The sequence below is a fragment of the Rhinolophus sinicus genome, linkage group LG11, assembly GCF_036562045.2.
Source record: "Rhinolophus sinicus isolate RSC01 linkage group LG11, ASM3656204v1, whole genome shotgun sequence".
NCBI classification, from domain to species: Eukaryota; Metazoa; Chordata; class Mammalia; order Chiroptera; family Rhinolophidae; genus Rhinolophus; species Rhinolophus sinicus.
Window position 1 is genome coordinate 62,753,235 of NC_133760.1, and position 27,369 is coordinate 62,780,603.

At 40.3% G+C, this 27,369-nt stretch overlaps 1 protein-coding gene across 10 annotated transcripts in view; it reads right to left on the reverse strand.

Annotated features, from left to right (window-relative positions):
- CALD1 (caldesmon 1) overlaps positions 1-27,369 on the reverse strand; it is a 194,696-nt gene that overhangs the window by 13,688 nt on the left and 153,639 nt on the right. For 5 of the 10 annotated variants that reach the window (XM_074315350.1, XM_019750901.2, XM_074315351.1 and 2 more), the window contains 6 exons: positions 22,844-22,990; positions 19,054-19,456; positions 12,159-12,304; positions 8,088-8,346; positions 5,311-5,451; positions 15-58 (listed from right to left, as the gene is read on the reverse strand). In XM_074315350.1, coding sequence (XP_074171451.1) covers positions 15-58; positions 5,311-5,451; positions 8,088-8,346; positions 12,159-12,304; positions 19,054-19,456; positions 22,844-22,990 — 1,140 coding nt within the window. Of the gene's footprint in view, positions 1-14; positions 59-5,310; positions 5,452-8,087; positions 8,347-12,158; positions 12,305-17,180; positions 17,250-18,477; positions 19,457-22,843; positions 22,991-27,369 lie in introns of all 10 variants that reach the window. The other 5 variants (XM_019750894.2, XM_019750874.2, XM_019750865.2 and 2 more) reach the window with 2 other exon arrangements.

Genomic DNA, 27,369 nt, shown 5'->3' on the forward strand with positions numbered 1-27,369 from the left:
CCAACCATAGTTACCTTTTCTGCACAGACTTATTCAAAAATTCTGCTCGCTCTTCTATCTAGGAATTAAAAGAAACCCGTTAATACTTTTAGCTCATAAGCAGTGTTTCTCAGGCCATTCCACTATCTTCCCTGAATCTGGTGAATAAAAGCCCCCAAAGTGTCAGATTATTAGGGTGCACAGCAGCTGTGCTAGAAAGGAAAACTACATATAAGGTATTGGATAATAAAATTCAGGAGATGAAGGTGAGATTAGCAGAGGACAGAGAAAGAGTGTGGAGAAATATGAAGTTCTGGAGGCAAATTAAAGACTAGACATAAATGGAATAAAATGCCTCTGAAATAATATAAATCAATGGCAAAATAATTACATTTTAAGATGATAGCAATAATTCTTTTTCCTTCTGACGTACTTAAAAAATTTTCTGTCTTTCTTTATTGAAGTACAATTGACGTATAACATTGTATTACTTTCAGGTGCACAACATAACAATGAAATATTTGAATACATTGTGAAATGATCACCACACTAAGTCTAGTTAATATCCATCACTTGACAATTTTTTTTGTGTGTGTGATGAGAACTTTCAAATAACAATTTTTTCAAAAACACATGGTTTTTAGGACATGTTTATATGAGTATAGATGTACCATGCTCTTTGATTAAGAAAATTTTCCACAATGTTTTGACTATGTGTTTGGTATATAATAGGGTCAAATAAGAAAGGCAACCAGGACCTGTGAACTATTCACTTATGGATTAGCCTAGTTTCCTAACTCGATAGCTGTCAAGCCTGTTGTTGAACTTAATTTGCCTTGAATATAGAAGATGGGTGAGACTGCGGCACAGCTCATCAGTAAGAGCTGAGGTGTCCTATGAGGGCCTTATTAGCCCAACTGGAAAATAAGGAAATAAGCCCAGAGAAACTGTGATGGAAATACACTAAATGGGCAGTTCATTAGTCTCCAGTAAGTTCTTTTTGTTTTGTTTTTTAAGTTAGGAACTTCTTTTTGTTATAACTAAAGCTACTAAACCAAACATTATATTTTACTGAAACTGCATTACTCAAATTCAGACGTTCTTTATAAGTTAGCATTTTTTTGTTGACGCCTTGTGATACCCAACTCCAGGCTGGAAATATTCCCTGCCATGCATCACCTATCAACATCAGCAAATAAAAACCGTTTTTGCATATGACTGCATATACAAGGCATACGGGTGCTGAATGGGTCTGTTTTCTGCCCTGTTCAGGGCAGCCAAGGAATCTGCTAGACTACAGTTACTCTAGACTAGTGTGGTTGGGTGTGTCCCCTACAGTCTTCTGAGATGCTACTGGCTCTTGCTGGACTGGACTGACTTGGGACTTGTGAACTATTAATAAATACCCTTCAGCTTTCTGGAAAACACGCTTTGATCCTATTATCAGTTGAATAACACTTTCGTAGATGTTAGTGAAGGCACTTCATCCTTTCCAAGATTTCTTACAAAGATAAAAGCAAGCTCATTAAAAATAAAACGTTATACAAAAGGGGCGGCCAGATGGCTCAGTTGGTTAGAGTGCGAGCTCTCAACAACAACCTTGCCGGTTCAATTCCCCGCATGGGATGGTGGGCGGTGCCCCCTGCAACTAAAGACTGAAAACGGCGACTGAACTTGGAGCTGAGCTGAGCCCTCCACAACTAGATTGAAGCACAACGACTTGGAGCTGATGGGCACTGGAGAAACACACTGTTCCCCAATATTCCCCAATTAAAAAAAAAATAACTTTATACAAAAATGTGCTATAGTTATCCCTCAGTTTATGGGATGTAAAGGGTCTTAAATCTTATTTTTCTGATTTTAATATAAATGTAGAAGTGCATTTCTGGAGAAAAAGTTCCCAGTTAAATAAGGTGAAATACACTGGAACCATGCAATGCACTGGCACTTTCAATTCTATCCATCCATCCATCTATCCCATCCATCCATCCTACTTTTAACCCTGCCAGCCTGTCAGTCACACAGCCAATCAATAAATTATACATTGAGTACCCACTATACAAAGCTGAACACCCAACAATGTATAAGACAGGGTCCAGTTCTTTAATGAGGACACATTTTAGCAGGGCCGACAAGTAGAACATATAAACAAAATATTTAAAATCGAGTGGTAGTTACCATATTAAAGATAAGAACAAAATGCTGCGGCTACGGCAGAAGTGACGAGCTGAGGAAGTTGGAGGAAGATTTTCAGACATTTTGACATTTGAGCCGAGATTTGCAGTTTGTAGTTTCCAAGTTTTATAAATGAGTTTATGAAAATGAGGGTGGGAGTGCATGAGGCAGAGGGCAGAGGACATTTCTAGCAGAGCAAACACATGTGCAAAGATTTGGGGAGCCAAGAGGCATGCAGAGTGCTGGGGCCAAAGAAGGAAGAAACATTCAGCACAGTTGGACAGAGGCACAGTGGAGGGAGGTGGCAGAGGTGACACTTGTTCTTTGTAGCACTTCCAGCATCATTGTGAATCAGGGATCATCTTATTACCCTTGGCCATCACATTTATTCAAATTCCAGAGGCTCTCAGACTCCAACTTCTCCTTTTATGTCGACCACATTTAATACAACTTGATGTCATTACCACTTTTTGTCAGGTCTCACCATCCATTCACTGATGCACCCTTGTTGGAAAATTCCTCAACTTAGTGACTCTAGGTAATGTAACAATTTGTAGTGAATTTGTAAATTAAATGTTCTGGATCAGGAGTTGAACGAGGGAAATTGGTTCTGAAGACCAAGAGATGGCAGTGTTGTCTTGGGAAAACTTAGCGAGAAAAAGCATACTATTGGTTTTAGAAAATTGACACTCTCCTTACTCCGCCCTCCCTCCACCACCAATATATGAAAACAATAATAATAAAAACAAAATTTTACATGTATTCTTTGCATGTATTAGTTAAGGAAAATCACTCACTGGTAACATCATTTAACTATGAGAAACCAGGTTCAGGGTTTCCCAAAGAACAGAAGTCACGAATAATTAACAAAATACACTAGTCGATAATATTTCGAGGTCAAATAGCAAATGTTTCTCCTCCCACTGGCACTCTAGGATGTTTACATATGACCAATTATAAAAGTTGCAGGGCTAAGAGCCTCAACGGTTATAGGACCTCCATAGTAGAATATGAATTTGATTTCTAAAACAGACCCCCAGCAAGTGCTTCAAGGCATATACTATGGAGAAATGCAATAGACTGTTCCTGAAAACATGTCTGTATTATATATTTGGTTGGTGCAAAAGTAATTGCGGTGTTTGCAATTACTTTTAACCTTTTAACCTGCAATTACTTTTGCAGCAACCTGATAGAAGTAAAAATGTTTTATTTCTTTTTTATATATCTGCGTACTACTTTAACTGATTGCTCACACATGCCTCTCTACTAGAGGGAGTAGATAAATGGCTTCCTGGGAACCCAAGAGTCTGGTGGATGGACAAATTAAAGAAATAAGGATAAAAATTGGTAGACAGGACATATTTGGAGAAGGGAGATGGGTTGTAGTTTCTCCTGAACAAAAGAGTAAAAATTAGAAGTTTAAATGACTATTATTTTTCTTGTGTTACCAAGACTTCAAAGGAAGCATGGATTGGGTGGGATTTCTGAGGAAGGTATAAAGAGTGAACATGGTTTTCTGTGATGAGCCAGGAACAAAAGGACCCAGACTGGTGGCTGCACAGAGATTGCCTTTTTGTTCTTTCCTCTACAGCAGGGGTCTGCAAACAATAGCCCATTTTCCCACGGCCGAATGCAGCCCACATTTTTCACCCAGTCCTAAAGCTAAGAATGTTTTACATTGTTAAATGGTTGAAAAAATTCCAAAGAAGAAAAACATTCTGTGACCTAGGAAAATTTTACGAAATCCAGATTTTGGTGTCCATACATGAAGCTCACCTACTCCACCAAGGCTGTCTCCTCGTTCTGCTAGGCTCTGAGGTCTCACTTCCGGGGGAGTCAGCATTTGGACACCTTTGTAATTCTGAATTCCCCTGAGACAGTCAACTCTATTGGTCCCCTAGGGGCAGCTACCTTGCTTTGTGCATCTCTCCATCACAGAACATGGCACACTTGAGGTATGTTATAAATATCAAATATTAAATAATAAAATCCCCCTATGGCTTAGTTTGAATTCCCTCCTGCAACAGACCTTGAGAGTAGAGGGTTCGAGCACAAGTAGTTTATTTGGGGGGTGTCAGAACTATGACTGGGATTCAGATGATTGTAAACAATAAGTGACGTTATTTAGGGATAAAACATGCTGATTTTCATAGGAAACAGGTAGTAACTGTAAAATATAAGTAATTGGCTTTTGGTCATTTCAGTATGCCACATGATAAGACCTCACACACATTTATAAACACACACACACACACACACACACACACACACACACAGAACCAGCTCGAGCCTGGCTGTGATTCTGTACTGGCTTTGCTCATTGTCAATGCTTTGTAACCTCGCGAGGTTGATAGAAATTGAAGGTGACATAAAAATGTGAAAAGTTCCAGTCTTGGAAGATTCATTCATTTGCATATCCATTCAGCAAGTACCTGTTGGGTATCTTCACTGTGCTAGGTGCTCAATACATGTAAACAAGCAAAAAATACATACGAAAATAATGACAGATTGAACATAGATAATAGTACTTTCTTGAGTCTGTGCTCTCTTCTCGAGTCGACTGCTCCATTACGTCCCTGACTCAGCTCCTTTCTGCTTGTTCTCTTTTCTCTGGGCAGCACCTGTCTGACATCAGTTAGGAGCTGCACTCCATGAAGGCAGCAGTAGGACCAATCTCATCCTGGCAAAGGACCCGTCCCAGGCACGTTTCATCTCCTCCCCTACAATAGCTTTCACATTTGACCTGTACCATTTCCAGCTGCACTGCTTTGAATGATGACAAAGAAAAAAATGAACAGCTAACAGGAGAAGCAGCTTAACCTTTACATTTGCCCATTTTATAAACTTTAAATGTTTCCATTTTCCATTGCTCGAAGCAATGAGGCACCTGGAGAGCATGGGTCAGTGATAATCGCTGATTGTCATTTTTCCTGGATGCCGAAGCATCAAGTAAACAACAGATACACATTTCTCCACTTTATTTCTCCCTTTGCCATATGATAAAAACAAAGAGAAGCGATGAGATGCCTGAAAGAAGCAGCACAAAAAGAAGCAAGCGCTTTGAATAATCAATAACTAAATAAGGGGCTAAAGTCAAGTTCCTGTTACATTAGAATAGAGGTATTATATAACAAGGGTTTCTGGGGAAAAAAATACCTTGAGAGATGAACCTTTCGGAGTGAAGCATTTGAACGGCTTCTTGTCATCTGTTGAGCCGTCTTCTGGCATCTTCTGGCGTTTCTCAGCAGCTTCTGCCCTTCGTCTTTCAATCTCTTCCTTTAGCCTCCTCTTCTCTTCCTTAAGAGAGAAAGAGCAAATAACAGGGACATCAATAGCAGGTTCAAGCCAAGGGGAATGAGGGCGGAAGAGGAAAGAGTACAAGTCCCACAGGAAAAAAGACCCAGGTTCTAGATCGGATGCTATTGAGTCATCAAGGGCAGTCACTAGAGGTTAAGCCTGAGCTTGCTAGTCCAATGGCCTGATTCGCTTTCTGGTGCTGCCACTTCCCAACTGTGTGACCTTGACCACGTTGTTTATCTGCTCTGTGCCTCAGTCTCTTCGCCTGTAAAATGGGGATAATAACAGCACCCATGAAACAGGGCTTTAATGAAGACTAAATGACAAATCCATGTGAAAGGCTTAGCCTCGTGCTTAGTATGATGACCGGCTTTATCATCGTCATCCTGTCAAGTCATTTAACACTGACCTTCCATTGCTGAATATGTGAAACCAGTATAAATATCTTTCCTACAGACTTCCAAGGAGAGCTATAGAGACAAATGAGACAACGTATGGGCAAAGATATATAAATCTATGGTACTATAGCCACCACACTGTACAAGAGCTGACTTTATGGTCATCCCCTCAATTGAGTAGATGGCATGACAACCCTGACATGAAGTACATATAACATCATGGTGATGAAACCGCAGATGTTTACAATCTATCTCATGAACCCCTCTGAGCCTTCATCCCTGGTCTAGATACTCTTGCCCTGTCTTCTCTCTCCGGCAAAAGTGCCAGAGCTCTGATCAAGCTGTATATCCTCAAGGAAAGATTTTCTGAGAGATTTATGGAGTCTTTCGTAGTTTTCAAACTATGAGATCTCTATCACTGGATGTTCTCAAGCAGAGACTGTATGTCCATCTGTCAGAGGATGCTGCAGAAGGATCCTGTGTGCTATGGACTGAATGGTTGTGTCCCCCCAAAATGCATAGGTTGAAATGCGAACCCTCGGTGTGATCATATTAATAGGTGGGGGTCTTTGGGAGGTGATTAGGCGATGAGAAGGGCGCCATCCTGAATGGCATTAGTGCCTCAGGAAAGAACGCCAGAGAGCTCTCTTGCTCCTTCTACCACGTCAGGACACAGCAATGGCCATCTATGAACCGGGAAGCGGTCCTCACCAGACATAGAATCTGCTGGCCTTGATCTTGGACTTCCCAACCTCCAGAACTATAAGAAATAATTTCTTTGCTCATAAGCCACCCAATCCATGTTGCAATAGGAGGTTACATCCAAAAATCTCCAATTCAATCCAGTTCTAAGACCTCATTCTGCCTTCATCAGTCCTCTCCTTCTCTAAATAATACTAATAACAATGCTAACAATGGTTACAACGACCACTTCCTGAGTGCCAGGCGCTATTATGTACCCAGCCCTGTGAATACAATGACCTATTTAGTCATCACAACAATCCTGAAAGGAGATATTTATTTCAAAGATAAGAAAAGAAGCCTCAGAGTAGTCCAGAGACTTTCCCAAGATCCCAGTTTGAAGTGGCAGGGTTAGGATACAAGCTCAGGTGTTCCTGACTCGAAAGCTCTATCACCCCAATTATTTCGCAGCCAGAGGTCACTGGCTCATTGAGAGCTGGAGTTGGAAAAGATCTTGGAATCATTTCCCCAAACTTTCCACACTTCGGGGGATTTTTGTATAAGATTCATGTCAGAAAGTTACTTAGGGGGATTTTTGGATAAGATTCATGTCAGAAAGTTACTTAAAGTCTTTTTGCGTATTTTGAATGATGGGACAGCACTGTACCCTAAGAATAGCGCAAAAAGCTCCAGGCTGAGGTGAAGAAGCTGGATCCCAATACTGATTCTACCCCTTATTAGTCAAGTAACTGCATACAAGTCACTCAAACTATTGGATTCCCAATTTTTTGTCCATAAAATGAGAATAATAAGGTACCTCAGGAGGAAAGGGAACAATGCACCTGGTAAAGGTAGCAATATAAGTTGTAGTTGGTTAAGCACTTTTCAGGTTTCAAAATTAGCCTTTGGGTAACGTTTTGTTTGATTTTAGTTCTGTCTTAGAAGACGGAACAAATTCATCTGCTCACAATTATTGGGCTTCCGTTCATGCCTGCACTGTGTTAGGTCCTGTGTATACAGTAATGAACAAAGCGATACTATCTCTGCCTGTGAAGAAAATCTTTCTTTACTCTTCCACTAAAATACCCCAAAAACGATTAAACATTTTTTTTTCCTCTATAAAACCTCTTCAAGGATCAGAAAACAGCTATCACGTGACTCTTGGTTCTTGTAACTCATCCACAGACTTTTCATTCTTCTTTACTCTCTACTGTTCTTTACTGAGGGGCAGGATAGGGTAATGGATTAAGATAAATGGGACTTCGGGAAAATTACTAAAAAAAAACCCCCGTCTCTGTGCCTCAGTTTGCTGATCTGTAAAATGGAGAGATGATCCACTCTTATGAAAATTGGATAAATTAATATGTATAAAGGTTTTAGCACACAGTAAGTTTATTACTCTTAAAATGTATTTGTAAGAGTCCATTGTCAAAAGAGCGGCAGCATTTCATCAGGGAAGAAATTATTCTCTGGGATACACGGGTCACCAGAGATATGGATTCAGGGACTTGGCTAAGTTGGGGTGCCAGATGGGCTGGGGGGCTGCGCCCTGCTTACCTCCTCTCTGACTTTTCGCTCCGCTTCCTCCTGCTTCCGCCTCTGCTCTTCCTCCTCCAGAACCTTCCTTCGCTCCTCCCTCTTTTTCTTCAGCTCCTCCAGCTCCAGGGCTGCCTCTTGCTGCTTCTGTTTGAGCTTCTCAAACTCTTCGCTCTCGGTTTCCCCGCGGCGGCGGCGCAGCTCCTCCAGGCGCCTGCCGGCTTCCACTTGGGAAGTGCCTTCTGCCTCCTTGGCCTCGCTTGTCTTCGCTCCAGGACGGCTGGGGGTTGGGGGAGATGCAAGAGTTTGATACACGTAAGCCTGGCAGCCTGCCCTGGAGGGAGAGGATGTGGGTCTCCAGGCTTTGCACCCCACACAGAAATCTCCAGAGTGGATCCTTACACCAGCTCAGGGGTAGGCTGGGGTCTGCCGAGGCTCTCCAGGTCTGAATGTTAAGTCCCTGCTCTGCCACTTACCCTAGGTTTCCTCAATTGCACAGTGGTGGGAAATAGGCACTGTGGGTGTGATTGTAAAATGATGCAGGCACTACGGAAAACAGTAGGGAGATTTCTCAAAAAATTAAAAATAGAACTACCTTATGACCCAGCAATTCCACTTCTGCGTATTTATGGGAAGCAAATGAAAACACTGACTTGGACACGTATCTGCACCCCCCTGGTTTTTGCCCCATTATTTCTAACAGCCAAGATATGGAAACAACCTAAATGTACATTGAGGGATGAATGGATAAAGAAAATGTGCTACATATTCAGCCATAAAAAGAAGGACGTCTCATTTAAATACTTATTAACAAGTAGTGAGGTCATTTTTAACTAGACGTGAACACAGGCAACCCAGGTCCAACACTTGTCTAAGGAACAGATGAATTACCATTGTCTGGCATCATTTATTCCATCTAGACAATGGCATGGTGTTTCTAGCTATGGAGCAAGGGGAAGAATAAAACAAAATGAGTTCAAGACAACACAATTACCAATATTGATCTTATGTGTACATGTCATGCTTTTTAAACATTGAGGTCTCCTACGTGTCCTGTAGGATAATACTTTTCAAGCTGCAGGTTGGAAAATCAATTTAGCAGACTGTGATCAACGTTTAAAAAAAATGAAATAGGGAACATCGCATAGAGCATGGCAAAGACCGTTTCCTGACACGAATGTTTCAGTTATATATGTAGATGTGCACTGGGTCACGATGTGAAATGTATTTCTTACTGAAAGCTGAGGTTTAAAAGTTTAAAAATAATTGTTGTAGATTCTGGATGGTTCAGGATGAACTCTTTTATCTTGAACTCAGTTAAGGTTAGATGCTTCCTGAAAACTTGATACTGCTTTTTCAGAGTCTTATAGGTTTATAGGCTTGTGGCTACAGAGAGGAAATCTCTTCTTTCAGTTAATTTAAGGTCTTTCCATCTTCCGAGACATTTGCTCTCTTTGTATTGATCATGTTAGTATTCAGTTGGGCTGGCAAAACGCATGCCTGTAAAAACTTCTCTAGATTCCACTAGGTGTCACTCAGTCTTCATTTTGGACATTCAAAATGCCCACCATTAAGTACCGGTTAACTAAATTATGCTACATCCATCCAGTGAAACATTCGAACATCATTAATTGCAGGCTTATATTCATAGCTATAGGTTAGTTAAGATACGTTGTTATGTACAATGCAAGAATCAATTTAAAATGTAGATTTATAATTTTATTCACACATATACATACTACATGTATATATGCATGTTTATTTTGAATGTATATACCTAGAGAATATCTGGGGGAAAATGTTACTAGTGGTTATCTTTGGGTGGTGGGTACTGAGTTCTGTACTTCTATTTTCTGCATGTTTTATAATGAGTACACTTTTTTCTATAATCAGAAAAAAACACCTTTTAATTCCCACATTAGAAAAAGTAAACAGAAAGCAAAACAAATCCTTGTTTTGTACTTTCTATAAAACCCTGGGTATAATCCATCTCTATAAACTTACTCCTTGAATTGAGATTTTTATGTCATGTTTTAGAGAAAATGACCTAGTTATTAGAAAACAGAAATATCAAAGGGGGGTAGTAATAAAACCAAGCAAAAGGAGCTATGCTCAAAACAGGAACAAGAGTTTTGTCCCTATCATCTCTGCTCAGATGTGCTGGCATGCCCTTACCATTAGGGTACCACTAACACGAAAATTTCTTCTAGAAGGTTCTCTCTGCCATCCTTGGCTTCTTGAGGTATAAGTCAAGATGCACATCAGACTTTTCACCATTAACGACACAGCTTGTTTTCAGTTGGGCTAGCTAATTTAAATAGAGGCTCTTACTCCCTTCCCAGCTCCTCACTTTATAATTACATGGAGTAAAACCAGGCGTCTCTGCTTCTATTGGCATCAACTTCTAATTGAAACTAAAACTAACATATGTTGGCAGCTAAACAAAAACTAATAATATGGTGGCAGCCTGTTTCTGTCACTTCTTTTCTGTCCAAAGATGGAAAAATTAAAGTAAAAGTCACATTAAGGGTTCTCAGTGTTCAAACTGTTGCCATCCCTTCTGACTTTTCTCTTGGAATTACTCAGCTCTCCGAATTTCCACACAATGGGCATGTTACTTATTAATGTGAACTTTGACTGAAGCTGGTTGGCAAGTTTGCTAATTGTTAACCACACTTTCTACTGACAGAATGTGAAAGCATTATTTCTCTTAAAAAAAATGTACTCATGCCCACAAAACATTATTTTAAACTGGCAAACAATGAAACAATAATACTGTTAGGTAATGTTCACTGAACACTTTTCATGAACCCAACACTGTTCTAGGGCTTTAAAACATTAACCTACTGGCCCTTCAGCAAGCTTTGGGCTCAGCTTACCTGCCTGAATCAATGTGCTTTCTAGATGTTCTGAGAATTCCTGATAAACTCTTAATTTTTCACATCTATTCTCTTGCCAACTTAGGCTTTCTATTGGAAAAATATGACCAGGTTTCTGTTCAAATTTTTGTATTGAAAAATTGTTTGGGGGCAATTACATTGACCCATTTCAGCCTCTTATAGGGGCAGGAAATGTCCCTCCCTAGTAGCTCTGCTTGCTTCTGAATGTTGCCAAGGTTTTGTTGTAGGAGCATGTCCAACTTGTACATAATACCTGCTTGGGGACTTTGTTATTTGAAGTGTTCAGAAAAACAGGGTCTACAGTGCATGAGAATCCATGTTGCGAGGACACAGACTCTTTCTCAGAACCTTTGGCAAAGTACCCAGTGACATAACAGAGGCTGAAATCTGGCACCAGCAGTTGAATAAAATGTGTAGCAATGGGGATCAGAGAATCATGTAGGCAGGTGTCCATGGCAGGTTTCTGCAACTTGAGTCCTTCTACAAAATTGGTGGGAACTCCCAGAGTTCAATGTGTCTAGAAGTGAGGATTTGCCTGTATATACTTGTCTACCTGTCCTGAAGTCAATTGCCCAGATTTTCAACATGATGGGGGTGGGGTGGGGTGAGGAGGAGAAGCCACACAAGAGGGTTTCCCAAAAGGTATTACATGGGGCATTAGCTCAATGCCCTCTTCCTCCTTCGCAGAGATTCCCAATACAAATTAACATCAAGTGCTCTCACACTCCTGGGGTAGAGATCTGATTCACCTAGTTTAATCTCATGTTTCCCAAGCATTAGCCACAGAACAATCCTAGTTTTATGCAACATTTATTTACAACCTTTAGAAAATACATTCCTGAAATGGTACTGAGAAGGGTCTCCTATGAAGTTGTCTGGACCCCAGTCACAATGTTTTCTAATAAACTGATCTTACATGAGCATATTAGATCAGGGAACAGAAACTTGGATGCCAAAGATGATCTGCCTTGCTCAATAAGGAGGAAAGCAGATTAAATCTTGTCTGAGCAATGAGTGCTGGTTTTCAGTTAGGGACCTGCTGACTGAGGATCTCTGACAATGGCCAACGACCTCACAACAAAGGTATGTTGCCTGTTTAGCACACTTCTATCTGGAGGCAAAAGGTAGGGAGCCTAATTTTTTTTTTTTCATATGTGAGAAAAGTCACTGTTAATTAGTCACCACTTCTTACCTGAACGTATTCTCTGTGTGTTTAAGTTTGTGGGTCATGAATTCTCCATTCTGCGACTTCACTTCTGTGAGTCCCTTCTTTCCATCCAAGAAGCTCTTGACTTCTTCTCTGGGCTCTCTGTCCTTTTTAATCTTCTCATCTTTGATCTAACCAACAGTACATATCAGGAAGAAATATAACAATAAACATCTTATTAGGTTTTGGTTGCTATCACCAAAGAAGACCCCCAAATTATTAGGAAGCCAGAAAACTCCGAAGTAAAACCAACCATTGGAGAACGATGTCGTAGAAATGGGGTCAGAGGAAATTCTTAGAGCATGAGCTATGGTTCTCCAGCCTCTGAGCAAAGACCTTGACCACAATTTTAGGAAGTCAAGATCACCCTGATTTCACTGGGGTTTTATTTTCGAAAGCAGTGGAGGTGTTACCATTTGGAAACTATTATGTTCTTGGAACTCCACATGAGTGATTGTTTGCAGTTCCCACTGAGAACAGTGATTATTAGTGTGGCCTTGATGGGAAAAATGCCCAGGTTGCTGGGACAGTTTTCTTCTTGGATGGACGACACTGATGTGTTGAGGAGGAAAGAAGAGGAAACATACCAAGTCAGCCAGATCTGCCACGCCGATGTGGGCTGATGTCAGAGGAAGGGCACCCTCATATTTTAATCAAACAAGAAACTAGGGTCTCAAGGACAGAAGACATAATAACCCTGCCTTTAGGGGGATGACTCAGAGATCTGTGGGACCACATTTGTAGTCATCAAAACATTAGAATGGAATAGGGACAATTCAGGCTTTACCTTGACTTCCATTGCAGGTTATAATTTAGTCTTCAGAAGTGGTTTTGTGATTGTTGTGGGAGACAGAAGGTGATACATGAAGAGCAGGTGTTAGCTTTAATATTTTGTGGGTTTTGTGTTACAAGTTCCTCATGATAAATAAGACACTAGTTCAAGGGAAACTGAATTTGCACAGCTTTTCTGGGGGTAAAGGAATTCAACTTACTTTACCTATATCATCTCACCAATTCTTAAAAGATAAGTGTAAAACAGAAAAGGTTCATTATTGCTCTTTTTAAGACAGAGAAAGCACCAATGTTCTAAAGAAACCTACAGAGGAAGGGTGGGGCCTGGGAACTTAGGGCTTTAGGTGCTGCCAGATGCTTTCCCGTTACCTGATCACTCGCCTATTTCCAGCTATTCTTCAGCTACCCTCTGAACATTTACAGCACAAGTTTTACTAAGCAGAGTACTTTTTTTGCTTTTTATTAACGAGCCTTCAATAGTCCTCTCCATGATTACATTCTTTGGGTATCATTTGACTAAATTACTACCTATAGACTATTCACTACCATGTTGCTCTAATGAGTAATAGCTTTAATCTTTCTCCAAGCAGTATCTGTCTAGGATCTCCCTTGGACATGCTGCTGAGGGAAGATGTTGTTTTTCCATTCTGAGAGCTTTGTCTGGAAGTTAGGAAGCCTGGGTTTGGGTTCCAGGGCTGGCAACAAACTAGCTGTGTTACTTTGATTAAGTCACCTAACTTCTCTGGGATGTTGGCTCCATGTATGTAAAAAGAGGAGGTTGGAATAGGTGATTCCCTTCCTAATCCTTCATCCTTTCATTTCCCCCTTGACTTCTGATTTGTCATGAGGGGCTACAGAGAAGAGAAAGAAGCTCCTGGTGTGTCCTACAGTTTGATTGCAGCTCCTTGGTGTCTCTTCTTGCCCAATCACAAATCAGGATTAATGCAGGAACAGGCAGTCTATTCTCGTCTTGGCCTACCATTGTTGGATATAGCCCCAGAAACCAGACTGGATTTTATATCCTGGTTAAGAAATATCTGAAGATACAAATTTGGAGGTGAGGGGTCCTATTTCAGAAAACCCATGAAAGAAATTCTGAGTCAAGTCTCATGGTTTATGGACTAGCAGGCAAAGATGACATTCCTTTTCATTAATGTCTCCTAATTTGGAGTCAGAGATATTTCCATTCTCCCCAAATGCATTATCTGATTTACTGACCAAAAACACGTATAAAAGAGATTTGTAAAACTATATATGTCTAACAAGAAAAATCCCCCCTTTCTTCAAGCTCTGCCTGTACTGGCAAAGGTTATGGTGGATGGTGTACTTACTCTCTCTTTGGAAGACTTCCTTGGAAAAATTCCCAATGAAATAAAGATAATTTGAGTTTGCAAATTACTTTCTCTCTTTGGGAAATGAATAAATAAATAAAGTAATTCCATAATGCCTTTGGGGCACAGTGGATTAGATTCTATAGCAAATTACCCCAAGCTCATGAGATTCTGAGTCCCTTGGGTAAAAGCATTAGATCTTTTAGGTCAAAATGTTATCAGAAAGAAGACCTGTGCTGATGGATTAATAGGTAGTTAAGTATCCTGAAAGAGTCAGTGTACTTCATACACAGATAACGTTAGCATATGAAAGGCTTTGGCCATGTATGACCATTAGGATCAAACTAGGTATTTGGGATATCCAATGTGATAACAGATGGGTGTGTGTGTTGGGGGGGGAGGGGAATTCCAGCGACATGCCCTTGTGCCAGAGAGACAGTCAAAAGGTCAAGTGGGCAGGTCTTTCAGGACTGAGATGTCAGTCTCTGTCGTGTATTGCTTTGCGTTATTTGATTCCAGAGTAGTGATAAGAACTGGTGCAAGTGACCATATTTCAGATTAGGTTTAACGCATTTCTGTTCGATTCAGAAGCCTCAATTCCTTTTCTGGGTCCAATGTCTGTCACATGGAGATCCTTGCTACTGACAGTTTGGTCCATGGACAACATGGACCTCATCAGGACACTCAGACTCCAGCTCAGAGACGCTGAGTCAAACCCTGCATTTCCTACGATTCTAGCGCATACCAGCTCGGGGAGCTTGGGATTAGATGCCTGAATGTCACTTTCAGTGTTATATCAACAACTCTGCTGGGAACTGTTTTTCTGTTGGAGGCAGAGGGTGAAGAACTAAAAAGACGCATTTAATATTTGGAGAGGAGAAAAAGCAAGCTACAAAAACAAGGTGATCATCTTCATTCCATGGCCACAGAGTCAAACTACAGTGGGAGAAAGGTGTTTTGTAAAGTACTGGAGTGACTTCTTGAAATGTTTTCTCTAAGAGGGCTTATGTGGTGTTTGTGTTTACTTATGGCTGACTGATCTTCCTTGAAAGAAAAGGCTTTTTTTTTAAATTGTTTTTTAACAAAAAGGGGGGAAAAAGGAGGAGGGTGTTTAAAATGGCTAAATCATGTAAAATACGATTTAAAGTTATCTACATAAAGCAACCACTCAGCTAGCTGGAGAAGGGAAAACCTAGTCATTCAACTAGTAATTTATGTACACAGTGTTAAAACAGGAATGAGAGATTTTTTCTTTTTTTTAAAGCCTGCATGGCGGAGCTGATCTGGCTTCGTGTGAAAAAGAGGCCAAAAGTTTTGGTTTGAAATCATTACACCATGGCCATTGTTGAACGGGGCCTTATCTGAAAAGAGGAAAAAGGATGATTTGGATGACAGCTGGTGAGCCCTTCCCAGCCTATGGACACAGGATGTAGACAAAGAATGCTTTGGTCATTAAAAATAAGTCACATCTTAGTGAACTGAAGTACATTTTAAATATGGGCGCCACACAGTGCTTTTTAAGTTCCCCTCCCCCCACATAAACTTAATCACTGAGTTCGGATTTCATGCCCTCTTCTTTCTGTAGTTAAAAATATTCACCACAAAACATTAGCTTTAGAGAAGAACCCATGTGGGACATTTCTGAGTTTAGTTCCAAGGTAACTTTCATTTTTTTGTAGCTGAATTTGTAGTGTTCTTCTGTTACAACATGAGAATAGGATTTCCCAACATGTTAAACCGTTTTCTGAGCTGCCTCAGTTGAGCCAAATTCAGTTTTTCAGTTATCAGCATTTATGCTTTCTCCTTCCTTTAAATGGGCAGAGTTTACATTCAGTTTTCACTCCCAAATCACCACAAGTTCTATTAGAAACATGTATCTTAAACAAAATAAATATAACATGAACTAGGGGTTTTGACTTTTTATGTGAATCTTATGAAAAACACATTTAAGAAAATAAACGTCTTCCTATTTAATCTGGTGATCTATTTCCTAATTATGGATTTTTCTGTTTCTTCATATATGCCGCAATGGGCAGAGAAATGGGGCAAGAGCCCTTCTGAGTTGGCACTCAATGGCTGCAAGTCAGTCCTGTGGGCAAAGTAATTCAATACTTTGATAATTTAGTTTTACCATGTTCAAGTACTTTGAGCTTAGTAGATAGTATCACAATGTTTAGGATTACTTGGGGTGAGCATAAGCATAATAGTTAAAACAAGGTCAGGCTCTCCGATGTGGCATTTCGATTATGACAGCTCATGATACCCTCTCTGCAGCAACTTTTGATCTACTTATTTGTTCACTTACCTACAGTCAAACACCCTGCCACCAGGTCCCGTGTGTGCCTCAGAAATGCAATGCAGAACATTTTGCCAAAGGGTTTTCAAAACGTTTCTTTTGAAAACCAAATATCATCTTCAGTTCATCCCATTTTCTACTGAGATGTGGGGGGTGTTTTTCCTTTGAGAAGTTAAATCATTAATCAAGGCCAGTTGGAAATCTTTCATGATAGAAATGGAAGCAGGATGGCTCGAGGGGAAACAAAAACAGCACTCAGAAGAGTAGACAGTGGGAAAGGTTGATCAGGGGAGTGCTTTTCAAGCTTTTTGACTGTGACCCAAATTAAGAAGGGCAACTTATATCATAATGCAATACTTACTGCTTGCCATGCCTCTAATAGTTTCTATTTTATTTTGTAAAATTCCAATTGACACATTTAACTGATTTTGAGATGCGCTAAGTTGATTTCACCATTCAAGGAATCACGAGTCATGGCTTGAAAAACACTGGATTAGAGGTCATAATTTTGAGATCAGCGGATCTGAAATGTCATGGAATACTGCTTGCTGGTGCTTTATGATGCGGGTGTGTCTCAATAATATTTACCTCTTCTTTTTTGAAGGTAGGCTTGTCTTCTTGAGACTTTTCTCTTTTAAGTTGCCCCTTTTCTTCTTCCTTTTTATTTTCAAGAATGGTAAGGTCACTCATGGAAAAGAAGCCCTTTCTAGCTCTCTCTAGCGTGAGAGGGTGCTCAGGTCACTTGGCACGTGGTGTGGGCTGACTTCTCTTTTGCTCACATGTCTCCGTGCCACCTGTGCCAGTGGTTGTAAACAGCAGCCTGGAATAAATGTTTCCCCGTGCGCCTGCCATGGTGCTCAATGAAATCTAGCGTGACCCCGTGTTTCTTGTGCGTGTCTACAAACTTCGTGTGTGGTTTGGCGCATTTTGTTTCTGATCACCTCGATGGTAGCTGTGTTCATGAGCCCCTTATAAAAAGCAGGGGTGAGAGACAACCTTAGCACATGCAGACTTACTGACAGAGAGTTCTTTCTGGAAGGCGAACATGCAAGTGGGTGGTGGGGAAAGACAGTGCTTTTAATGCAGATTTGCAGACAGAAACAAATCTTTCCTAGCTCACAAATACCTTCCTCCTCCCATTTCCACCCTTTCTCAAGCTACATGAGTTTCTTTGTGGCATCCAGATGGTAAAAGAAGCAAAATGTACGCTCCTAATTCCCAGTCAATTATAAACTGATGGCACCCCTACTTGAATGGCTTTATGCAAATCTACATTAAGCTCAGGTCTGCATGATGGCCAATCACGGTTTTGACATTTTTTAATGCAAGGTCCAAACTGGCTTCTTCCCCTTCTTTATTACCAGTTGATTTCGAGGGGTTTATTGTTCCCTTCTTAAGATGATATTTCTGACCATGATTTTTTTTTTTTTGGGTCAGTTTCCCACCCCAACCTTTATAAACTTTTATTAAATGCCAAACCCATGGGTAAGGTGAGGAGTTAAGATCCTCTTGCCTCATGGAGACCTATGGATAGAGGGAAAGTGTTAAAAGGAATGAGATGAGATGCAGATGCAGAGTCACAAGTCAACAAAGCACCACCCCATTCACCATCTTTGGGTAAATTCCTTTTTCTGGGGTTCACAATAAGCAAGCCCAGAGCGTGAATTTCCCTCTGGTTGTCCCAGTAAATTTGGTTGATTGAATATTAAGCCATCAATCGATTGCTTCTTGCTTGCATATTGCTATGGCCTAAAAAGGTGAACAGCTTGCCAAACGACAAAGCACGTGGGGCAGTAGGAAAGTGACCTCAGTCCCAAATTTGATGTGCATTACATTTCTCACGAGTCACAGGCATCACACATGTGGTGCAAAATGTTTACTGTACCTGTTTCTTTTGGACCGCTGTCTGACGTTTATCTTCTTGGCCTTTCTTTTCATTGACCCATTTCCCTTCTATTTTCTCCTCTACCTTTTCCCCTTTCAACTTTTTCTCTTGCGTTTCACTTCTTTGCTCCTCTAGCTGCTTTTTAAGTTTTTGCTCTTCTAGCTTAGCTTTCTCTTCTTCCTCTGCCTTTGCCCTCTGCCTCTCCTCTGCTGCTCTTCTCTCTTCCTCCTTAACCCTTTCCTTCTCCTCTGCCTCCCTTCTTTCGCTCTCTCTTCTTTCCCTCTCTCTCTCTGCTGCTTTTTCTTCAGCTTCAATGCGTGCTTTCTCCTCTGCTCTCTTTTGGTCCTGCTCAGCTTGAATTCTCTGTCTTTCTTCTGCTTCCAACCTGACTCTTTCGGCCTCAGCGCTTTCCCTGTCTTCCTTAAGCATCTTTTCATTACCCGTAATCTCATCTGAACCTCGTTCCTTCTCCTCCTCTAGTTTAGGCTCATCTGCACTGATCTGCCCATTTTTCAATGACATTCCCACTGCTTCCTCTTGGGTGTCTGTTGTTTTTTCTTCTACCATCACCTCTACCTGATTTTCTTTGATGCTCCTTTGCTTTCGCTTCTCTTCTTCCTCTTCCTCCTTTTCTTTTTCTTCTTTCTTCTTCTCCTCAGCATCCCTCCAATCATTCTTCTGGTAAGACTTTGTGACTATTTCCGTTTCCTCTACCTCGTATCTTTCTTGATGACTTTCGCTTGTTTCTTCCTTCTCTGGGGTTTCATTTTCTGCTGTGTTGTTGTGCATGCTTCGGCTTGGTGCTGACAAACTGGCATCTGTTATTGTGGGGTCGAACTCCTTCTGCCGCTCCAGTGCTTCCTGCAGGCGCTTCTGGCGTCTTTCCTCACGCCGAGCCAGGCGCTCCTGGAAAGCGGCCTCGTCGTCACCCTCCGCCTGAGCGTTGGTGGTGGTTGTCTTGACCTCTTCGTCGGGCACACTGCACAACAGAAACAACAACACCAAACACAGTGTGCTGATGAATCAATCAGCTGGAGTCACGTAGCCTGATCCACACTGGAACTATGGCAGAGGCTGGCAGTATCATGCCCGTATACATCCCCTCTGATGTTACCGTATTAGTATGGGCCTGCCCGGCTTTCAACTGGTACCATATACCAGACTTTGCCCTTGGTCTTTCTCTGGCCACTGGAGCCTATTCTACATGCCCAAAGTGCTCTGAGAATTAACATGCCCTGGCAGCAGGCCTCCAACAGAAATTGATGAGCATTTGTGTATAAATATCTCCGCTCCCCCACCTTTTGAGTCGGGAAACTCAGGTGCCTGTGTCTCACTGGATCTTAGTATCCCGCACAGTGGTAACTTGCTGGGTAATGAAACCTTTATGGGGTTGCTTTCCCTTCCCCATCTCACTTCCCCACACCATGTTTTCTGGAATCGCTTTACAAATAAACTACTTGTGCTCCAATCTTTGTTTCAGGATCTGCTTCTTGGGGAACTCAAACTAAGACAAGGACCAAACTGAAATAATGAATGAATTCCTCTAATATCATATAATATTTTCACATGTCACCAAGTCATCTAGAATTCTTGAACTGGATTTGTGCACATTATAGCGTGGAGATGCTATATTCATACCAATGACACCCTTCCTCACCCCCCTCCCCATGGTAGAGACCTGTAACTGTCCACCACAATTCATGCTCTTCTTCCTATAGTCCCAGGAAATGAATGCTAATCAAGGATTATGTTTTCTACCCTTCCCTCTTCCTTGCACCTCGGTGGAGGCATGTGACCAATAATTTCCAATTGAATGTAAACAAAAGTGACAATTAAGAAGCAGAGGTGCATTCGCTACCTGTCTGTCTCTGTCTGTTGGCCAGATTAGAAGACTCCAAAGCCCCAGGAAGTGACAGAGTCACAAGAGGAAAGAAAGAAAAGCAGGTGACCAGTTCTACCCACTAGTCAGAAATAACCACACTGGATTGGTAAGTGTTACTGCATTAAACTACTAAAATTTGGGGGCTCACTGTTATAGCAAATGACCTTACTCTAACTAATATGTATACTATCTACCTTCTTTGCCAAGATATTCATGAATAAAGGGTCTTTTGCTGTTCTTTCTATAGTAAACAAAAAGCAGTTAAATTTGATATTTATTAAAAAAGAAAAAGAAATTTCTAAAAACCAAACTGTACCACGTCCATCACCTCACTCACATTTGCAGGATGCTGGATACTGCCTGAGCCAGCAGTGTTGGTCTCCGCTGGCAAGAAACAACCAGTCATGTGATACCAGGAATTGTGGCCAGAGTTGAAAGAATATGTTTTGCAATGTTTAGAAACTCCATCAAATTTCATGGTTCATACCGAACTTGGCCCTTTTGAAGTTCAAGTTCACTTAATTTTGGAAAAACACGTCTCACATTTAAGAACAAGAAATGGTAGAGTAAGGGCTAGATTTTTAAACGTTCTTGGCCTTAACTGCTGGTACAGGACACTGTCTCCATGAATTAGACATATAAGAATTACATTTCCCTGCAAATACAACTGGTTTAGAATTTACGGGGAAAAGTCTATACATATAGGCATTTGGACCAATTGAATTCATATAATTTTTAAAAGGTACCCCAAACTCTAAACTGCTGGCCAGATGAAAGTACTCTTGAGTTAAGAAACCAACAGACTCTACTGAACCTTTCTTTGCCTATTTATAAATCCTGACAGCAAATATCATTAGAATTAAGTACCAGTTACGGTTCTTTATGTTTCAGAGGTAAATCACATGTTCTCAAATCTTAATATGCTTTACTGAAAAAAAAAAAAAAGAATTTTGTGTTCAACCAATAGCATGAAATATAAGTACTACTAACAAAATGTGAAAAAAAGAGAAACACAAGTAGACGCAAGTAAACTGCAGACCATGAGTAACTTTTTTAGCTATTATTGATCATTAACTAATAAACCAGGTTCAGGAAAGGCCTCAGCATGATATTTTTAAATTCCTTTTTTTTCCCTTTCATCCTCAGCTCAAGAGTAGAAAAGGCAGTGATGATTAGGCCCCCTCCTCTGTAAGACTCTGATACCATCTTCCTCATAATAGTTAAAACTAGGTACCTACTGTGCAAGGTGCTGCACATTTTACATGTTTTATTATCTCATTTAAATTTAACAACGTTCCTAAGAGAACGGAATAATTTTCATTTCCCTTTAAGTGAAGAAATATACTTGGTGAAAGACCAAGTTGGGATTCAAAGGCAAGTAGTGAGGCAAGTAGGGAACATACCTTCAACCCCTTTGTCATACTCTTCCCTAACAGAGAGCTACTTACCAAGTGACAAGATCTCTGTAATACACTTTCTTATTGAATTTATCCTGCCTGCCAGCATTTTCAAGACTGCCTCCAGAAACCTTCAGTGTACCCACTCAAATTTGGGCTAAAGTGGCCAGAATTCTTTCCCTTCAGAATTTTCGAGACAGATTGAATTAAAGGAACAATCAACAATGCCCTCCCAACACACACAAAATAAAACAAACTGAAAGCGAAACCACACATAAGATCTTACGTGGCGATTTCATTGTATTTAATCGGTCCATAGTTGTACATTAAAATTAATTTTTTTTCTCTACTTCCTCTCCCCCAAATAGTCTCATCTTTTCTATACCTTGGGGCATATAAATGACACACACTAACCATTAGCATACTAGACTGTGTGACCTTGTGTGAACTTGTAAAAGCCCTTTTTGAAGAAGTTGAACCTGTTAAGTATTCTCGACTTTCCTGACTTCTACCAGGGCTTGTAGAGGAAAAATGTTATAGCAAACTCAGAAGCTTCTTTGCATAATTACATTAAATTAAACAGGATTCTGCACCTTGCTGAATATTGTAGTGCTCAGAGAATACTGATTCAAGCTGCATACCAGGAAAAATAAGACATTTGCAATGCATGCCTGATTTTAAAATTCAAGTATTACCTGCTACCGATAGGCACGGAGGGCTGACTGTTCAACTAATAAATCTTCAGCCCAAAACACATAGCAATGTTTAAAGAATGAGCATACATAGTTTGCCTTATTTAAAGATAACACCCAACATATTGAATAAATTAAAAAATTATTAGGTTATAAAATAAAATAAAATCCTTCAATTGGGTGTGTTTGGGGGGATGGGTGTGTCCTGATGTCTCAATCAGTTTGACTGTCCAATCTGATTAGTTGCTTAAAATGACCACAAAATAATTAAACAAGTTAGACTGAAAAAGAGTTGAGTTGGGCTGAGAAGGGAAGGCTTTGCCCAACACACTCCATTCACGAGACAGGCCAAACAGTACCTTAGACATTCTCCATTCCGAAGAGGATGACAGTACCTGTTCTGAGCATTAATCTCCACCTGGTCAGTCACCTGCCCCAAGGATTCTTCCTCTTGCTTCTGCCGCAGCCTTTCCTGCCGGGCGCGGCGGCGCCGTTCCCGGGCAGCCTCTTCCTCGTCATCATCATTCCTCTGGTAGGCGATTCTGCAACGTCACAAAAACCACTTCTTTGAGCATGCCAAGTGCCAACCCTCTTCACCAGCTTCTCATCAGGATCAGCCCTGAGTCCTTTTCTGACTCGACTACTTCCTGAACCTGAGAGTTCTAAAAGGATGGTCTTAATCCGAGACCCAATCTGACTAGTTTTCAAACGTTTAAGTCTCTGAAAAGCATCCATCTAGTAGCTACACAGGATACTTTGCGACGATCAAATAAACTGAAAAAACCTACACAAAAGCAGACTGACTTCGGAGACCGCGAAGTAGCATATTCAGATTTCTTTGCTAAGCTGGGGACTAGCATGGAAGATTTGGAAGCAGAAACCCAAAGCATGGAACTAAAAATAATTCAAACCCTTATTAATAAGATTCAGCATGTTGGATGAATGATTTGAGTAGACAGTGTCACAAAGGTCAGACAAGCTCAAGTGAAGTCACTAAACCAGGACTTAGGCATTCGCCAGCCCAAACGGCTAATTCAAATTGAGAGCAGGGTGTCCTCTTTGCTTGGGTTTTATTTTTTCCTTTCAGTTCCTTTTCACTGGAGAGAGAAGGTGTTATTGACAACTGACAGGCTTCAAAGTCAGTGCAGCTCCCTTTGCGGCCCCCTCTTTGGTTCTAAAACACGGGTTACTGTCCCCACCACATGCGGGGCATTTCATAGTAGCCCCCAGGGGTACATTTAGATAGAAACCTAAGGCTTAAGGCAGGTAGAAGAGGCACAGGGGGCTTCACATGCATATTATGTTATTTAGTTTCATAGTTTCAGCCAAAGCAAATGACTATTTGCTTATACAATCAATGTCATCACATGATACATTCCCCTTAATACTTATTCCCAAATAAAGGGGCAATGACCTGCATGGTTAACTTGGCTACTTTTGAAGGATAATGTATGTTGAGATGCAGAGCGCCCAGAAGGCGTGGGTAGTTCTGCTGAGCAGGGACAGGTTGGCCTGACAGGTCCACAGGTTGGGACAGAGCTCACTGGGCAGCTGGCTGCTTTTCACATTAGAGAGGTAAAGTGCTTTTATGTTGCTTACATACCTACAAATAGAAATCCAGGTATGTAAACATTTCATACTTATAATGCTTTTTTTGAGTCTCTTCTTGTTTTGTTTTGTTTTAGTTTCACGTGTACAAAACAACATAATGATTAGACATTTACACCCCTCACAAAGTGATAACCCCCACAAATTCACTACCTATCTGACACCGTACATAGCTCTTACGATCCATTGACTAAAATCTCTATGCTGTACTTTACATCTGTGACTACGTTTTCTTGTTGTTATAGTTGACATTCAATATTATTTTATATTAATTTCAGGTGTACAGCTCAGTGGTTAGGAAATACTCATCATTCTTATATAACAACAAAGCTGAAATAATTTAAAAATGACAGAAAATAAAACAGCAGAACCATATATTTTATACCGACAACACGAACCTAATATTACTGATAGAGGTTTGCTCCTGTTAGATTTACAAACCAGGCATTTTTATACTTAGATCAGTACTTTATTTGTTTCTATTTTTGAATTCAAGAATAAAATGCTACGAGTGTTTTTTCACAGAGGTATCTTATAAAAATCAAGATGAACAATTCCTAAGGTTGGTTGGTTTGTGCTTTGCTTCTTCAGAAAACCCGACTTCCTACTTACTAAAATCTGCTAGTGTACAATACTCAAATGCCACTAACTACATGTCACTGACTGGTTTATTTTCACAAATATGATGAGAAGGTCAGTGTGGTGGTATAGTTGAGGGATGACCAGGTTAGTACTCAGAAAACCTGGCTTCTAGAACTGGCCTCTTACTAGCTTGTAGCCCCTTGATTAATCGGAGTTAAATTTCTATAGTGTAATATCTTGTGGTTCTTAGGAGAAGTATCATTGAGGAGCTTTTTTGTGAAGAAAGATGAGTTCAATTTTAGACTTGTTACACTTGAGGTGACGGCATGACATGATCCAAATGTTCCCTTCTGATTCAATCACATTGTAGTTTGCAGTCAAAAGACATTCCCAGCGGTTTGGCTTCACTCTTCAGATTCTTGGCCTGATATTCCTTTGGGTTATTTCTCAGTAGACAGCTTTAACCACAGCAGGGTCCTTAATGATTGCTTCCCAAGCTAATCAAACACCAAGTCTTAATACGTTGTTCTACATCGCTGGACCAGCAACGAGGTCTTGGCTACTGCGGGGGCCTTCCTTTTCCAAGACAAGCAAGAGACATAAAAGCTCCATCTTGACATCCTCTGCTTCAAACAAAATTCCCCTCCTCCTGAAGGAGATCTCATTTTTAGAATTTTTAGAATTTCCCAACATTCTTGAACCATGTGAGATGTTACTGTCTTCCTCCCACCTACCAATATGCTTCGTGGCAGGATGTTGCTGCCTTTTAGCCAGACACAAACTCAACTTGCCATGGAAGCCATGTCACACTCAACCTTTCTCCTTCTTAGATTTCTCACTGGAGGAGTGACCCGAACAAGTCTCTTCTTCACAGTGTCTTCTAACTCTTTGCACTTGGTATAGCTTAAAATTTACAGTTGATCAATCTTGGCTAGTAGCTCCTTGCCAAAGATACAGTTACCAGAACTAGATTTCTAAGGACCCTGTATTAGTACTAATAAATAAACATATCAAAATTGTTTTCAAAGGTAAGAACAAAAAAGAGCTCAAATGGCTTCATGGTATTTTGAATCATAACATGTCCAGTTGTTGGCTCAACAACAACATATCAGTTGACTTTATAAGTGAAATTGTGACCATGCCAAATTACTTGATATGTGTGGAAATTCTTCAGATGTGAGGTTCCCTTCATTCGCCCTCAGTGTGCAAAGCCTGGTAGCTTCTTAGCTTTTAGGTCTGTTCCACAGCAACCTACCCTTCACACTACTGGTACCACAGGTTTATTTATTTATTTATTTCAGAATTGAGAAAACTTAATCTTTTATTTTTCTCTAATCCTAAAAGCAATATACACTCCTTATTTTCTTAAAGCAGACAATACAAAATGTATAAGAAAGAAAGTAAAAATTACTTCCCTAATCATACCACTCAGATATAAACATGGCTTATATTTGATGTATTCTACCAGACATTTTTCTATGCATCACAGATATTTTTATTTTTAATAAAGTAGGGTTATGTTTCACACACACACACATTATATATGTTATATATATTATATATTATATATATAATTTTATAAACAGTTTCTTTAATTTACTTTATGGCTCATTTTTAACTTATTAAGAAAATATGATTTTCAACAGCAACACAGTATTCTATGTATAGCTGTACATTATATGGATGTACCATAATCTATTTAACCACTTTCCTACTGATGGACAGTTAAGATTTTTCCAACTTTATGTTCTTATAGACAATGCTGCAAAGGACATCATGAGAGATATACTTTTACCATTTGTTCAATTACTTACCTAGGAAAAACTTACAGAAGTTAGAATTTCTAAGTTTACGAGCGTGCTTCCTTTCAAGGCTTTTGATACATACACACTGACAAATTGCCCTCCAGAAAGGTCTGTAACACCAGCAATGTATGTACCTGCTACTTTCACCATAAGCAGAATTTATCCAAAAAGACAGATGAGTTCACAGCATTCTTAATACATCCAAATGCTACCACAACCACCTCTGTTTATGCTTCAGTGAAAAGCAAAATGTTAACATTTCTAATTTTCCACACATCAGATTTCAACGTGTTTGCAATGCTGCTGACTAGTAAAAATCATACCTGACCACCCACTGGGTTGTAATCAAAGCATAACAATCCATTTGTTCCTTCTGGAAACTTCAGCAGAGGCCGGCATTACCCAGTCTACTGCTGCTTACCACCACAAAGACAACTAAGGTTCCCAGATGATTCAGAGGCCGTGTGGGACTCAAAGAGCCTCTGAATCATCTGGGAAAGACTAAACAATATTTATTAGAGCTTTACTCAAATGAATTTTATTTAAAAACAAAACAAAACACAGGTATCCCCAAATGATATGTAAAGCACCTCTCTATTAAAGAAAACGTTCGATTGAGCAGAAGCTGTGATTTCCCAGCCATGCTGGGTGCAAGCAGGTTTGCTACAGAGTGTCATGCTTCGCTTTTTGGTGACAACCTTTTTTCTCATCTCTCGGCATGACACCTGGAGAAAGGTATGCTCAGCTTTACTGCAGAAGGCCAGTGCTGTGGCAGCAAAGGCTCATCAAACATTCGAGAGAAAGAGATATGGCCCATTGTGTGTGTGTGTGGGAATGTGGCGATTCCTACCCAAATTCAGTGTGTGTGTGTGTGTGTGTGTGTGTGTGTGTGTGTAGATAAGTGTTAAACAATCTCAAAAGTCCAA